At 38.0% G+C, this 17511-nt stretch overlaps 1 protein-coding gene across 4 annotated transcripts in view; it reads right to left on the reverse strand.

The window, feature by feature from the left end:
• PREX2 (phosphatidylinositol-3,4,5-trisphosphate dependent Rac exchange factor 2) overlaps window positions 1–17511 on the reverse strand; it is a 377098-nt gene that overhangs the window by 183932 nt on the left and 175655 nt on the right. For all 4 annotated transcript variants that reach the window (XR_007513231.1, XM_049853516.1, XM_049853518.1 and 1 more), the window contains exon 19: window positions 9441–9526. Coding sequence is in view for 3 of the 4 variants with exons in the window: in XM_049853516.1 (XP_049709473.1) it covers window positions 9441–9526 (86 nt within the window). In the remaining variant the exon portion in view is untranslated. The remainder of the gene's footprint in view (window positions 1–9440; window positions 9527–17511) is intronic.

The following is a 17511-nucleotide window of genomic DNA, read 5'->3' on the forward strand; positions in this document are numbered from 1 at the left end:
ACTAAAATAAGAAATTGTAGTAAGAAATTAGGTCCCTGAGTGGCACAAATGGTTTGCACTCAACTACTAACCTAAGGTTGGTGCAGCAAATCCACTCAACAGCTCTGTGGAAGAAAGGCCTGGTGATCTGCTTCCATAAACATTACAGCCGAAAACCTGACACAGCCATTCTACTCTGTAGCACAGGGGGTTGCCAGGAATCAGAATTGAGTCATCGGCAACCGTTTTAATTAGTCAGAAACTGGCATACAGGATTTTATATTCCAAAAGTGAAAGTTCCAGGTACTTTCTGTGGCCACTATTCTACCAATATGCAAATCACTTCATAATACATAACCTAACACATAATACTTTCACCAAATGCCTCCTAAACCATCACCTAATCCAATGTGTTTTCTTCTAAGAGAAACTGAAAAATTCTAGTGAGTAACCATAGGAAAGGGTTGAAGGAGAAAAGTCAGAATGAAGTTTCTTTTCCTAGTGGTGTAATTACATCACAAAGGAGCACTAAAGAATAATATAATACGGAATAATGTAATAAGGAAACAGGTATGAATTGGTTCATTCAGGTTTCAGTTATTTTAATAATGCAAATGAGCACTTTTTGGTTTAGTGAATAAGAAGAAGGTATGTGATGTGCTGATATCCCCTTTTGGTTTTAGGATATTTAATGAGTTATTACAAAAGTTTTAAATATCTATGACTCTGCATATTTTTAAAAAAGATAAGCTTTCAAAATAAGGTTCATATATACAATAATGAAAGCTATTTTGTAAACTAATTAAAGTCTAGCTGGAATGTTCTTGATAAATTCAGCTCTGATAGCAATGCTCTCTCAAATTTTCCTGTCCCATGTTGGGGTGATCACATTAAGATGTTTTAAATTTCTCAGTAATAAATAGCATATATTTCCCTTATTAGATGACCACATGGCTTTTTAGGTTGGAGTGACACTTCTTGCCATGGCAGCAAGTTAGGTACTTTGTTTGGCAATATTGGATCTAACAGTTACTCCCTTCAATCATTACTAGTGTTAGTAAAAAATGAAATACGTATGATAACAAGAGATGTCAGCGGCTGATTTGTTTACTAATCAAAAAATAGTTAAATATAAACATAAGTTTTTAGTCATCAAACTTATTTAATTTAAAATGAACAGTGAGATTTATCCATGGTTTATTGGTTCACGATGGAATTATATAACTACAAGTTATATATCCCACTGATCATTCTTAAACCCGAAAACTCTCAGGAGGCAGGGCCAAGATGGTGGAGAAGGCAGATGCTTCCTGTGGTCCCTCTGACAACAAAGACCCAAAAAAAAGAAGTGAATCAATTTTATATGTCAAGCTAGGAGCCCTGAACATCACAGGCAAAGCTGAGGAATCGGACTGAGCAGCAGAGGGAGGCAGAGACAGTTCAGAAGCAGCAAGGAATTGCCAGACTTGACCTGGTGGAAACTGGCACCCCACAGGCTGATTCTGCAGCTGCCTTCAGTGTGGTGAGGCAAGCACAGGCTTTTATGACACGATTTCCACATCACAGGAGGCCGAACAGCAGAGTCAACTCAACCCTCCAGAACAAGCAAGAAGCGGCCCACAATCAGAAAACAGTAAGTACCTTTGTTTTATCTACCGTGATCAAAAAATAGCTCTTCGGGAAACCCTTTCACCATTTACCTGCTCCCTTCCCTACGTGCACCCAGTCCCAGACGGCTGCATCCCCTGGGCCAGAAGAAGGACCCTGGACTCTCCCTGAGCCATTCTCCTGGCCCTGGGGAGGGAACAAATTAGCAAACAGGAAAAAAATCATCTGCCAGCTCCCCTAAGTCAGGAATTCAGGGCAGAAACAGCTCCTTTGCCTAGGCACAGGCATAAGGAGTTCACAGACTCTGAATGCCTTTCACCTCTGCATAGACCTGTGTGGGCTCAATTCAACAGTGTAGGCCCTTATTAGCACAGTACACAGGGTATATACTTAAAGTCTAACTTCAACTGTTTCAGCTACATGATGGAGAGACAAGTTCGTGTCATTTGACACTGCTCTGTCTATTACACAGAGTCCTCACCTACCCACATCAGGGGCCTGAAGACCAGGGGCTCCACACCTAGCCACCTGCAACACAGGTCCAAGAATAAGTGGTGCCTCCCAGTCCTTACAGCCAACAGCATTGGCTGCCCATAGTCCAGATGCAAAATGCAACCACCTACACACTCTGGGGAACAAGGACATGCTTTCCTCACAGGCACTCTGGGGTGGTTGTCAGCCCCCTACCTTGCTCAGAGCATGACCCCCCCCCCAACTGCACCCAGATGCCTGTGCCTACACCAAAAACCCCTGCTCATCTAGGACTGTAGATGAGTGCCTGTACCACACACCTGGTGACTATCTGGATACCAGAGCTGAATCCATACAAGAAAAGTGAATGGACTACTAGGGTCACATACCTAGTAACAGCTCTAAACACCTAGTGACAGAGCATTAGAGTTTCAAAGGAAACAATAACCAAACCAGTTCACTTGAGCAGCCTATTTGGACATATCAAAACAAAACAAGAAGCTAGGACACAGTAAGCAAATATAAAATAAATAAATAAATATGATAACTTATTGATGTCTTGGAGACAACAGTCAATATCAAATCACATGAAGAGGGAGACCACGATGGCTTCAGCAAACTCCCAAAGCAAAGAATCAAGAAATCTTCTGGATGAACAATTGCTGGAGGTAGAATACAAGAGATTAATATACAGAACTCTTCAAAAGATGAGGAAGGAAACCATGCAAAACACAGAACAAGCCAAAAAAGGCAAAAACAAAGCATTAGAGGAACTTAAGCACATTAGACAAGAGTACAATGACAAATTTAACAGGATGCAAGAATCCATTGAGAGACAGCAAACAGAAATCCAGAAGATTAACAATAAAATTTCAGAATTAGACAATTTGATAGAAAGTCATACCAGCAGAATTGAGGCAATGGAACTTAGAATTAGTGAGATTGAAGATAGAACTTGGCACTAACATATTTGAGGAAAAATCAGATAAACACAATTTTAAAAAATGAAGAAAGTCTTAAGAATTATATGGGACTCTATCAAGAGGAATAATCTACAAGTGATTGGAGTACCAGAATGGGGGGGGAGTAACAGAAAATACAGAGAGAATTGTTGAAGATTCGTTGGCAGAAAACTTTCCTAATAACAAGAAAGATGAGGAGATAGCTATCCAAGATGCTCATCGAACCCCACACAAGGTTGATCCCCAAAGAAAATCACTAAGACATATAACCAAACTTGCCAAAACCAAATATAGAGAATTTTAAGAGTGGCTAGGGATAAATGAAAAGTCACCTACAAAGTAGAGTGAATAAGACTAAGCTCAGACTACTCGGCAGAAACCATGCAGACAAGAAGGCAATCGGATGACGTATATAAAGCATTGAAGGAAAAAAATTGACAGCCAAGAATTATATATCCAGAAAAACTGTCTCTCAGATACGATGGTGAAATTAGGGCATTTCCAGGTAAACAGAACTTTAGGGAACTTGCAAAAACCAAACCAAAATAACAAGAAATACTAAAGGGAGTCCTCCAGTTAGAAAGTCAATAACATCAGATAACAACCCAAAACTAGAACAGAGGACACAGCAACCAGATATCAACCAGATATCAACCCACAAAAATAAATCAAAGCTAAAACACTCAAAACAGGGAACAAAGATGACATACATAAAAGATGACAACGTTAAAAAAAAAAAAGAGAGGGACTAAAACATGTAATCATAGATCTTTCATATAGAGAGGATGTCAAGACAATATAAAGAAATAAAAGACTGGTCTAAACTTAGAAAAATAGGGGTAAATGCTAAGGTAACCACAAAGGAAATTAACAATCCTACACATCAAAATTAAAAAACAGGAAAACAAAGATTCGGCAAATACAAAATGAACAATGGAAAAGAAAATATATAAAGAAAAATGACTCCACACAGAAAATTAAGGGAAACAAAGAAAATGTCAACAACACACACACACAAAAGACATCAAAACGACAGCACTAAATCATACTTATCAATAATAACACTGAATGTAAATGGAATAAATGCACCAATAAAGAGACAGAGAGTGGTAGAATGGATTAAAAAAAAAAAAAATGATCTGTCTATATGCTACCTAAAAGAGACATACCCTAGACTTAAATACACAAACTAAAACTCAAAGGATGGGAAAAAATATATAAAGCAAACAAAAATCAAAAAAGAGCACAGGTGGCAATATTAATTTCTGACTAAATATACTTTAAAATAAAATCTACCACAAAGGATAAGGAAGAACACTACATAATGATTAAAGGGTCAATACACCAGGAGGACGTAACCATAATAAATATTTACACACCCAACGATAGGGCTCCAAAATACATAAAATGAACTAACAGCATTGAAAAGACAGACAGACAGCTCCACAATAATAGTGGGAGACTTCAACAAATCACTTTGGGTGAAGGATAGAACATCCAGAAGGAAGCTCAATAAAGACAGGGAACATCTAAATGCCACAATCAACCAACTTGACCTCACAGACATATACAGAACACTCCACCCAACCGCAGCCAAGTATACCTTCTTTCCCAATAAACATGGAACAGTTTCCAGAATACACCACATATTAGGCCACAAAGCAAGCCTTAACAGAATCCAAATCACTGAATTCTCTTCTGACCATAAAGCCATAAAAGAAATCAATAACAGAAAATGCAAAGAAAAAAATCAAATACATGGAAACTGAACAACACCTTGCTCAAAAACTATTGGGGTATAAAAGAAATTAAGGACAGAATAAAGAAATTAATAGAACCAAATGACAATGAAACATATCCTCCAGAACCTTTGGAACACATCAAAAGCAATGCTCAGAGGTTAATTTTAAGCAATAAATGCATACATCCAAAAAGAAGAAAGGTCCAACACCAAAGAATTAACCCACAAACGTGAACAAATATACAACAGCAAAGGAAACCCCCGGGCACAAAAAGAAAGCAGGTAATAAAAATTAGAGCAGAATTAAATGAAATAGAGAATAGAAAAACAACTGAAAGAGTTAACAAGACCAAAAGCTGGTCCTTTGAAAGGATCAATAAAATCCATAAACAACTGGTCAAATTGACAAAAGAAAAACAGGAGAGGAAGCAAATAACCCAAATAAGAAATGAGATGGGCAATATCAAAACAGACCCAACTGAAATTAAAAGAATCATAACGGAATACTATGAAAAATTGTACTTTAACAAATTTGAAAACCTAGAGGAAATGGACAAATTTCTAGAAACACACTACCTACCTAAACTAACACAAACAGAGGTAGAACAACTAAATAAACCTGTAACAAAAGAAGAGACTGAAAAGGTGATTAAAAAACTCCCAACAAAAAAAAAAGCCCTGGCCCTGACGGCTTCACTGGAGAATTCTACCACACTTTCAGAGAAGAGTTAACACCACTACTATTAAAGGTATTTCAGAGCATAGAAAAGGATGGAATTCTCCCAAACTCATTCTATGAAGCCAGCATAACCGTGATACCAAAACCAGGTAAAGGCACCACAAAAAAAGAAAATTACAGACCAATATCCCTCATGAAATTAGACGAAAAAACCCTCAACAAAATTCTAGCCAATAAAATCCAACAACATATCAAAAAAATAATTCACCATGACCCAAGTGGGATTCATACCAGATACACAGGGATGGTTCAACATTAGAAAAACAATCAATGTAATCCACCACATAAATAAAACAAAAGACAAGAACTACATGATCCTATCAATTGATACAGAAAAGGCATTGGACAAAGTCCAACACCCATTCATGATAAAAGCTCTCAGCAAAATAGGAATAGGAGGGAAATTCCTCAACATAATAAAGGGTATTTATACAAAGTCAAAAGCCAACATCATCCTAAATGGAGAGAGTCTGAAAGCATTCCCCTTGAGATCAGGAACCAGACAAGGATGCCCTTATTTTCTATTGTGCTGGAGGTCCTAGCCAGGGCAACTAGGCTAGAAAAAGAAGTAAAGGGCATCCAGATTGGTAAGGAAGAAGATAAAGTATCTCTTTGCAGACTGTATGATCTTATACACAGAAAACCCCAAAGAATCCACAAGAAAACTACTGGAACTGATAGAAGAGAGCAGCAGAGTACCAGGATACAAGATAAACATACAAAAATCAGTTAGATTCCTCTACACCAACAAAGAAAACGTCGAAGAAGAAATCTCCAAATCAGTACCATTTACAATAATCCCCAAGAAGATAAAATACTTAGGAATAACTCTAACCAGAGACATAAAAGACCAGTACAAAGAAAACTACAGGACATTACTTCAAGAAATCAGAAGAGACCCACATAAGTGGAAAAAGATACGCTGCTCATGGATAAGAAGACTCAACATTGTGAAAATGTCTTTTCTACCCGAAGTGATTTACAGATACAACGCAATCCAGATCCAAATTCCAATGACATTTTTTAACGAGATGGAGAAACAAATCACCAACTTCCTACGGAAAGGGAAGAGGCCCTGGATAAGTAAAGTATTACTGAAAAAGACAAACAAAGTGGGAGGCCTCACACTACCTGATTTTAGAACCTATTATACTGCCACAGTAGTCAAAACAGCCTGGTACTGGTACAACAACAGATACATAGACCAATGGAGTGGAATTGAGAATCCAGACATAAATTCATCCACCTATGAGCTGCTGATATTTGACAAAGGCCCAAAGTCCATTAAATGAGGAAAAGACAATCTCTTTAACAACTGATGCTGGCATAACTGGATATCCATGTGCAAAAAAATGAACCAAGACCAATACTTCACACCATGTACAAAAACGAACTCAAAATGGATCAAAGACCTAAATATAAAATCTAAAACAATAAAGATCATGGAAGAAAAAATAGGGACAACACTAGAACCCCTAATACATGGCATAAACAGTGTACAAAACATTAGTAACAACACACAAACAGCAGAAGAGAAACCAGATAAACTGGGAGCTCCTAAAAATCAAGCACTTATGCTCATCAAAAGACTTCACTAACAGAGTAAAAAGACAACCTGCAGACTGGGAAAAAATTTTGGCTATGACAAACCTGATCAGCGTCTAATCTCTAAAATCTACAAGATATTGCAAAACCTCAACAACAAAGACAATTAACCCAATTAAAAAATGGGCAAAGGATATGAACAGACACTCACCAAAGAAGACATTCAGGAGGCTAACAGATACATGAGGAAAATGCTCACGATCATTAGCCATTAGAGAAATGCAAATCAAAGCTACAATGAGATACCATCTCACACCAAAGAGGCTGGGAGTAGTACAAAAAACACAAAATAATAAATGTTGGAAAGGTTGTGGAGAGACTGGAACACTTACACACTGCTGGTGGGAATGTAAAAATGGTACAACCACTTTGGAAATTGATTTGGCGCTTCCTTAAAAAGCTAGAAGTAGAACTACCATACAATCCAGCAATCCCACTCCTTGCAATACATCCTAGAGAAACAAGAGTCTTCACGAGAATAGATAAATGCACACCCATGTTCACTGCAGCACTGTTTACAATAGCAAAAAGATGGAAACAACCAAGGTGCCCATCAACGGATGAATGAATAAACAAATTACAGTATATTCACACAATAGAATACTATACAATGATAAAGAACAAGGAAGAATCCATGAAACATAACCTGGAGGAATCTGGAAGGCATTATGCTGAGTGAAATTAGTCAGTCACAAAAGGACAAATATGTATGAGACTACTATTAGAAGAAGTCAAGAAAAGGTTTAAACACAGAAGAAAACATTCTTTGATGGTTATGCGGGTGGGAAGGGAGGGAGGGAGAGGGGTATTCGCTAATTAGATAAAAGCCACAACCAAACTCATTACCATCGAGTCGATTCCAACTCATAGTGACCCTATAGGACAGAGTAGAAGTGCCCCATAGAGTTTCCAAGCAGTGCCTGGAAGATTCAAACTGATGACTTTTTGGTTAACAGCCATAGCTCTTAACCACTGCACCACCGGGCTTTCCAATTAGGTAGTAGACAAGAATTACTTTAGGTGAAGGGAAGGACAACACACAGTACAAGGGAAGTCAGCACAACTGGACTAATTCAAAAGCTAAGAAGTTTCCTGAATATAACCAAACATTTCGAGGAGCAGAGTAGCAGGGGCAGGGGTCTGGGGACTGTGGTTTTAGGTGACATCTAAGTCAACTGGCATAACAAAGTGTATTAGGAAAGCGTTCTGCGTCCCACTTTAGTGAGTGGCGTCCGGGGTCTTAAAAGCTAGCAAGTGGCCATCTAAGATGCATCGATTGGTCCCAAAACACCTGGAGCAAAGGAGGATGAAGAACACCAAAGACATGAAGAAAATATGAGCCCAAGAGAAACAAAGGGCCACATAAACCAGAGACTACATTTGCCTGAGACCAGAAGAACTGGATGGTGCCCAGCTACCACTGATGACTGCCCTGACAGGGAACACAACAGAGAATCCTTGGTGGAACAGGAGAAAAGTGGGATGCAGACCTCAAATTCTAGAAAAAGACCAGACTTAATGATCTGACTGAGACTAGAGGGACCTCAAAGGTCATGGCCCCCGGATTCTCTGTTAGATCAAAACTGAAACCATTCTCAAAGCCAACTCTTCAGACAAAGATTAAACTGGACTATAAGACAAAATGATACTGGTGATGAGTGTGCTTCTTAGCTCAGGTAGACACATGAGACTACATGGGCAGCCCCTGTCTGGAAGCAAGATGAGAAGCCAGAGGGGCACAGGAGTTGGTTGAATGGACAAGGGAAATACAGGATGGAGAGAAGAAGTGTGCTGTCACTTTGTGGGGAGAGCAACTAGGGTCACATAACAATGTGTGTATAAGTTTTTATATGACCAACTGACTTGAATTATAAACTTTCATTTAAAGCACAATAAATAAATAAATAAATTCTGATGGGGGAACTTAGTTCTCAAAAAGAGAAAAAAAAAAAACCCTGAAAACTCATGATTTTAAATTATTAAAAAAAAATTAAATTATACAGTCAGAGAAAAATATAACTAGACAACCTTAAAACCATTATATTCTTTGGCTAAACCGGAGTATCCTGAAAAGTAAGATTGAGAGGTATCATACTTTCATTATCAAAATTTTAACAATAAGAAATATGCCTTATAATTAATTCTTAAGAATTTTTAAACACTCCACATTTTTGCTTTAGGAATGTACTTAGGAATTCAGTTAATACAGTAAAAATAGGGCCAATGAAAAAATTCCGAAGCAACATGATTAAGCATGTTTTTAACATAATCTTGTTCAGCAAGAAATAGCAAAACCTGCTGGAAAGCTGTTTACCAGTCAAGATGAATTTCTTACCTCTCCCAACCGCATGCACAACTGATGGGCCAAATCCCCGGATCTGGAACCCAAGTCCATCAGCTGAATCTGGAATTTTCACTGTCCTAAAGTCAATCAGAAAATAATATTAAAGTACTAAAAAAAAAAAAAGTACTACACTGGTTAAAACAACAGTCATCAGAATCTTTATTCATTCATTCAACAAATACCTATTGAGGGTCTACCATGTAAGACTCTGGGCTACATAGGAACTCTTGAAGGAGACAAAAATGGTCCCTGCCCTCACAGAGCACACAGCAGACATGCAATACATAATTTCTAAATTGAATGTAACTCGTTATACAGTATCCTGAAAAGGGTACAGACTCTGGGGTCAGACAAATCCAGCTTTGAATTCTCATTCAGTCACTTAGTAGCTGGGTAGCTTGGATAAGCTTTTTGATCTCTCTTGAGCATGAGTTTTCACAGAAAGACAATGATGTTAAAACGTACTTTGTAGGGCAGTAGTGGGGATTAAAAGGCATACTGTTGTGAAATCGCCCTGCACCAAGCTATGAATTATGCTGTTGTTAGCTGCTGTTGAGTCAGCCCCTAACTCATGGAGACCCCACGCACAGCAGGACAAAATGCTGTCCAGTCCCACACCATCCCCATGATTGGTTGCAGATTGGACTGTTGTGATTCACAGAGGTTTCACTTGCTGATTTTTGGAAATAGATCACCAGGTCTTTATTCCTTGTCTGTCTTAGTCTGGAAGCTCTGCTGAAGCCTGTTCAGCATCTGTGCAACACACAAGCCTCCAATGATAGACGGTGGTGGCTGCACATGAGATGCACTGGCCAGAAATCGGACCTGGGTTGCCTGCATAAACGCCAAGAATTCTACCAATGAACCATGAATGTCACCAATGAACTATGTAGGTACTTCATAAAATTGAAGATTCTTTCATTAGTTCAGAGTTACAGAAGAAAAAAGCAGTGCACTGTGAAATTTCTTTGTAAAAATTAATATAAGAGAAAGATAGAGTTAATACATTTTTACATGTAAGAAGCTTCATCAAACAACAACAACAAAGACCTGGATATAAAGAAGAGATCTGCCACACACTACATCAAAATAATTTAAGAATATGATTAACTTTATTATTTATTCAGTGAAACTCCAAAAGAACAATACATCAAAAGGTAGACCTGAATAAGAAAAGAAATATTTTAAATAAATTCGCACTGAAAAGGACATGAAGGAACGGAGAACTAGAATAAGCTGTCACAGCAAGCCAGTGAGGGATGTCCAATTTGGCACTAATATATGAGATACTCCAAAGAAGGATGCCAGAAATCAGATAACAACCATGAAAAGCAGAGAACATGAGATAAGACTGAATATCATAACAATAAAAATGAGTGTAATAAATCGCAGTGGAGAGCAAAGACAAAGGAATTAAATGCAATAAATTTTGATGGATAGCCCTTGATGCCAAAGAAACAAAAGTGTTTTCCAAAAGATGATGAATTAATCATGAAATAAATAGCAGCAGCATCTCAAGGGCACATTTAGACAGTCTGAAGTTAGGTACATCAGCACTTATTTGCAATTTAAGAAATAGCTGTGGAAGGCAGTTTGAGCAAGACTGTGCACAGAACACTTGAGGAAGGCATACATTGCCTTTAGACCTGAGGGCAGAGGCGAGCACTGCAATGTCAACGTGGATCAAAGGCCTAATGTAGCATCTAAAACAAATTGAAGACCAGTGCGAGATCTAATAAAAGACCTAAAGTAAGAGCAAAAACTATATAAAACTCTTAGAAGAAAACATAGGGTCAAATCTTCATCACCTTGGATTAAGCAGGGGTTTAGGCACCGGTCCTTGGATTAGGCATTGGTCCTTGGATTAGGCACTGGTCCTTGGATTAGGCATCGGTCCCTAGGTGGCGTAAGCGGTTAGTGAAGAAGCGAGATTAAGGTAATAGATCACATAGGGTTTAAAGAAGAGACCACTGTTCTTTGCAACCCTCTGGTTCAAAGTGCTCCCAAATTAGACACTTTAATAAGCCACACTCACTCTTCTAGGTGACTTAAGTTGTTTGAGAAGTCCATAGGCTCTTAAGATAAACACCCAGCTTATTCCTAAAGTCAAAGATCATCACTCTCACTCCTATAGCCCATTGGCCAGGGAAGAATATATATACATATATAGAGCCCTGGTGGTGCAGTGGTTAAAGTGCTCAGCTGATAACTGAAAGGTCGGCAGTTCAAACCCACCAACCGTTCTGCAGATGTGGCAGTCTGCTTCTATAAAGATTAAAGCCTTGAAAACCCTATGGGGCATTTCTCCTCTGCCCTACAGGGTTGTTTTGACTCAGAATTGGCTGGACAGTAATGGTTTTAAACACACACACACACATAAATTTAGAAATAAGGGTGCAAGACAAAGATATGGCAGTCTGCTTCCATGAAGATTTACAACCTTGGAAACCCTGTGGGGCAATTCTACTCTGTCCTGTAGGGTCACTATGGAAGCAACTAGATGGCAATAAGTTTAATTTTGGTTTATATACGTATGTGTACATATGCTTAAGAAAGTAAAGAATACTATTAAAAATATATTCATAAGTAGTCAAAATGAAAAACCATTTTGTTTTTGAAGTGGTAACCTTCATTTCACAAGTAAGTTTGTCCTACTGTGGTGGTTTGCATGTTACTGTGATGCTGGAAGCTATGCCATCGGTATTTCAAGTATTAACAGGGTCAGTCTTGGTGGACAGGTGTCAGCAGAGCTTCCAGACTAAGTCAGACTAGGAAGAAGAACCTGGCAGTCTACTTTCTAAAAATAATCGGTCAGTTATAACCTTATGAATAGCAGCAAAACATCATCTGATATGGTGCCAAAAGATAAGCCCCTCAGGTTGGAAGGCACTCAAATTACGACTGGGGAAATGCTGCCTCCTCATAGAGTCGACCTTAATGACATGGATGGAGTCAAGCTTTCAGGGTCTTCATCTGCTGATGTGGCACGACTCCAAAGGAGAAGAAACAGCTCCAAACGTTCATTAATATTCAGAACATGGAATGTAGTAAGTATGAATCCAGAAAAACTGGAAGTTGTCAAAAATTATATGGAATACAAAAGATCGATATCCTAGACATTAGTGAGCTGAAATGGACTGGCACTGACCATTCTGAATTGCACGATCATACGGTATACTATGCAGAGAATGACAAACTGCACAGGAATAGCATTACATTCATCGTCAAAAAGAACATTTCAAGATCTAGCCTGAAGTGCAATGCTGTAAGTGATGGGATAATATCCACATGCCTACAAGGAAGACCAAGACCAACTGATATAACTATTATTTAAATTTATGTACCAACCACTAATACCAAAGACAAGGAAACTGAAGATTGTTACCATCTTCTGCAGTCTGAAATTGATCATACATGCATTCAAGATGCATTGATAATTGCTGTTGATTGGGATGTGTAAGCTGGAAACACAGAAGGATTGGTAGCTGGAAAATATGGCCTTGGTGATAGAAAGGACACCCGAGATCACATGACAGAATCTTGCAAGACCAATGACCTATTCACTGCAAATACCTCTTATCAACAACATAAACAGCAATGATATATGTGTACCTCAGCTAAGAAATCAAACAATGTATTGCATTGGGCAAATCTGCTACAAAAGACCTCTTCAAAGTGTTAAAAAGCAAAGATGACACTTTGAGAACTAAAGTGCACCTGACCTAAGCCATAGTATTTTTAATCGTCTCATATGCATGTGAAAGCTGGACAATAAATAAAGAAGACCAAAGAAGAGCTGACACGCTTTATTATGGTGTTGGCAAAGAATACTGAATATACTATGGACTGCCAGAAGAACAAACAAATCTGTCTTGGAAAAAGTACAGCCGGAATGCTTCTTAAAAGCAAGGATGACAAGATTTCATCTCACGTACTTTGAACTTGTTATCAGGAGGGTCCAATCCCTGGAGAAGAACATTGTGATGAGTAAGATTGTGTGACAACTTGCTGGGCCATGATTCTCAGTGGCTTGGCAACTATGATGAAATTTGGCAGCTATGTGATGATGTAAACGTGCCCGTGATGAGATCTGCTATGAACAGCCAATCAGTTGAAAGGGAATTTCCTTGGCAGTTGGCCTGCATCCAATATATGTGGACCTTCTGCCAAATCTCACTGACTTTTGCACTCTAGGTTCTGCATCTGACCCCTGTTCTTGGAATGTGAGCTACCAGCTTACCTGCCAATCTTGGGATTTGTCAGCCTCCACAGCCTGGGAGCCAGCAGCCTTTTGTCTGACCTGCTGATCTTGTATTCATCAGCCCTGCGGCTACGTAAGTCAAGAGAAGCCTGACTCACGGATTTGGGACATATCAGCCCCTACAACCGCATGAGCCATTTCCTTGATATAAATCTCTCTCACACTATATATACATACATACACATACCAAAAAAAAAAAAAGTTCGAATCTGCCAGGCGCTACATACATATAAAAAAAAAACAAAAAACAGTGCCATCGATATATACACATATATACACGCTTCACTGGTTTTGCTTCTCTAGAGAACCCAGATTAACAAAATTCTTGGTAAAGTACAAAGTCATCGAAAAAGAGGAAGACCCTCATAAGATGGATGACACAATGGCTGCAACAACGGGCTCAAGCATAATGATTGTGAGAATGGTGTCAGGCAGTGTATCCTTCTGTTGTACATAGGGTCACTAAGAGTTGGAATCGACTAGATGGCACCTAACGATAACAAACTTAATTAACCTTAAAGTTAATAAAGTGGCTTATTACTACTGATAAGTAATATAAATTTTCAACGGAAATTTTTATACAATCATGGTACATTAAAACATTTTGCTAAGCACTTTATATGCATTACCTCAATTAATTCCAGATTAATTAATGTGCTAAAAACCACACAGCTAGGAAAATGCAGAGCTGGGATTTGAATCCATGTGACTGTAATGTTCATGGTCTTCACCAGAAACAATAAAGCCTGTAAGTCTTTACAGAAGCACACTAGACACATCTTTCTCTACTGGGTTCAAACCACTGACCTTTGGGTTCACAGCTGAGTGCTTTAACCACTGCACAACCAGGGCACCTTGTAGCTTACAATACCACAGTAGAATTTTCAAGCCAAGAAATTAATGTTAACACAATATAATTGATTAAGCTACCAACCTTATTCAAATTTTGAGAGTTTTCACACTAATGTATTTTGATCCTGCACCCAATCCAACCAGGAACCCTTGCTGTATTTCGCTGTCATGTCTCCTTAGTCTCCTGTAATCTGTGATAGCTCCTCAATCTCTTGAACTTGAAACTTTTGAAGTGTTGTTGTTGTTAGTTGCTGTCATATCAGCCTGTGACTCATTGAAACCCTTTGTAGAAATGAAGGGTCCTGATCATCACCATGACTGGTTGCAGAGTACTGGCTAGTTATTTTTTAGGCTGTCCCTCAATTTTGGTTTGTCTGATGCTTTTACATGATTAGACTAAAAACCTGTTGCTGTCGAGTCGATGTCAGTTCATAGCAACCCTGTAAGACAGAGTGGAACTGCCTCATAGAGGTTCCAAGGAGTGCCTGGTAGATTTGAACTGCTGACCTTTTGGTTTGCAGCTATAAATCTTAGCCACTATTCCACCAGGGTTTCCCGATTAGACTAAGGTTATACATTTTTGCAAAGAATAGCAGAGAAGTGATGTTTTGTGCTTCTAAGTGTGTCACACAGGGAGGGGGAATAATTTTGATCAATGGCTAAGCCAGGTTTCCTAAAGTAAAGTTACTATTTTTCCTCATAATTATCTTCAGGGGACATACTTTGAATTGTGTTTACATCCTGTCTCTCATTATACTTTTGCCCACTAATTTTAGCATCCACTGACAATCCTTGCCTGAAACAATTATCACCTAATGGTAAATTGTTATTTCCATGATTTTGTCGTATTTATTAACCAGAATTCTACTGAAAGAAGAAATGCTTGTCCTCTCCTATTTATTTACTTGTTTATTTATATTACAAGGACTAAAAAATATTTATTTTAATCTACAGGCTATAATCTATTACTATTATCATTTATTTAGTTGCTCAGATTATAAAAGACTCAAATTGAAAGAGTTACATTACAGCATGTCTTGTCTTCTACACCTATACTGAAAGGCTGCCATAATATATTCAGTCATAAGTATTCACCCAAAATTAAATGGCAATAAATAGAAAACATGGGCTAAGAGAACCAATTTAAGTGCTGAATATTCTTCTGTATTGCAAAGATAGCTCCCTACTTCCCATTCAGTTCCATAAATATTTCTAGAATAACAGTAAGTAAAGCATCAAGCCAAGAATTGAATAAATGTGTGTGTGTGTGTGTATATATATATATATAGACACAAAATAGTATTCCTGCTATAACAACAATGTGATAAGAGAAACAGACAAAACAAGGCAGATAAATCCCAACAAAAAAAGCCCTGACCGAGATGGCTTCACTGGAGAATTCTACCAAACATTCAGAGAAGAGCTCACAACAATACTACTAAAACTATTTCAGAGCATAGAAAAAGAAGAAATACTCCCAAATTCATTCTATGAAGGCAGCACAATGACAACAAAAAAGTCAGGCAAAGATACCACCAAAAAAAAGAAAATTTCAGATCAATATCTCTCATGAATACAGATGCAAAAATTCTCAACATAATTCTAGCCAATAGAATTTAGCTTTATATCAAATATGAACAAGTGGGACTCATACTAGGTAGCAAGGATGCTTCAACATTAGCAAATCAATCAATTTAATCTACCACGTAAATAGAAAAAAAGAAGAGAATCCCATGATCATCTTAATCAACACAGAAAAGGTATCTGATAAAGTCCAACAACCATTCCTGATAAAACTGCAATAAAATAGGAATAGAGGGGAAATGCCTCAAAATAATAAAGGGCATCTATACAAAACAAACAGTCAACATCATTCTCAATGGAGAGAGACTAAAAGCATTCTCCTTGAGAACAGGGACAAGACAAGGATGCCCTTTATCGCCACTCCTATTTAAGTCCTAGCTAGAGCAATAAGGCAAGAAAAAAAAATAATGGGCAACCAAATGGGAAAGGAAGAACTAAAGCTATAGCTGTTCACCAATGATATGATCCTATACAAAGAGAACCCCAAAGATTCCACAAGAAAACTACTGGAATTAATAGAAAAATTCAGTAGAGTAACAAGATACAAGATCAACATACAAAAATCACTTGGATTCCTATATGCCAATAAAGAGAGCTCTGAAAAGTAAATCAGGAAAATAATACCATTTACAACAGCCCCTAAGAAGATAAAATACTTGAGAATAAATCTGACCAGGGATGTAAAAGGCCTATATAAAGAAATATAAAAACACCATTGCAAGAAACCAAAAGAGACCTACATAAATGGAAAAACACACTATGCTCATGGATAGGAAGCCTCAAAATTGTGAAAAGGTCAATCTTACCAGAGTGATCTACAGATATAATGCAATCCCAATCCAAATAGCAGCAGCATTCTTTAAGGAGACAGAAAAATTAATCACCAACTTTATATTGAAAGGAAAGAGGCCCCAGATAAGCAAAGCATCATTGAAGAAAAAGAACAAAGAAGGAGGCCTCTTACTACCTGATCTTAGAACCTCAATTACAGCCACAGCAGTCAGAACAGCCTGGTATTTGTACAACGACAGACACACAGATCAACTGAACAGAATCAAGAATCCAGATGAGAATACATTTACATATAGTCAGCTGATCTTTGACAAAGGACCAAGGTCCGTTAAAAGGAGAAAAGACACTATTTTTATCAAAAGATGCTGACAAACCTTGATGTCCATCTGTAAAAAAATGAAACAGGACCCATGTCTCACCCCATACACAAAAAATTAAAATGGATCAAAGACCTAAATACAAAATTTAAAATGATAAAGATCATGGAAGAAAAAATATTGACAATACTAGGAGCCTGTCATGGATTGAATTGTGTCCCCCAAAAATATGTGTATCAATTTGGCTAGGCCATGA

The sequence above is a fragment of the Elephas maximus genome, chromosome 15, assembly GCF_024166365.1.
Source record: "Elephas maximus indicus isolate mEleMax1 chromosome 15, mEleMax1 primary haplotype, whole genome shotgun sequence".
NCBI lineage: Eukaryota > Metazoa > Chordata > Mammalia > Proboscidea > Elephantidae > Elephas > Elephas maximus.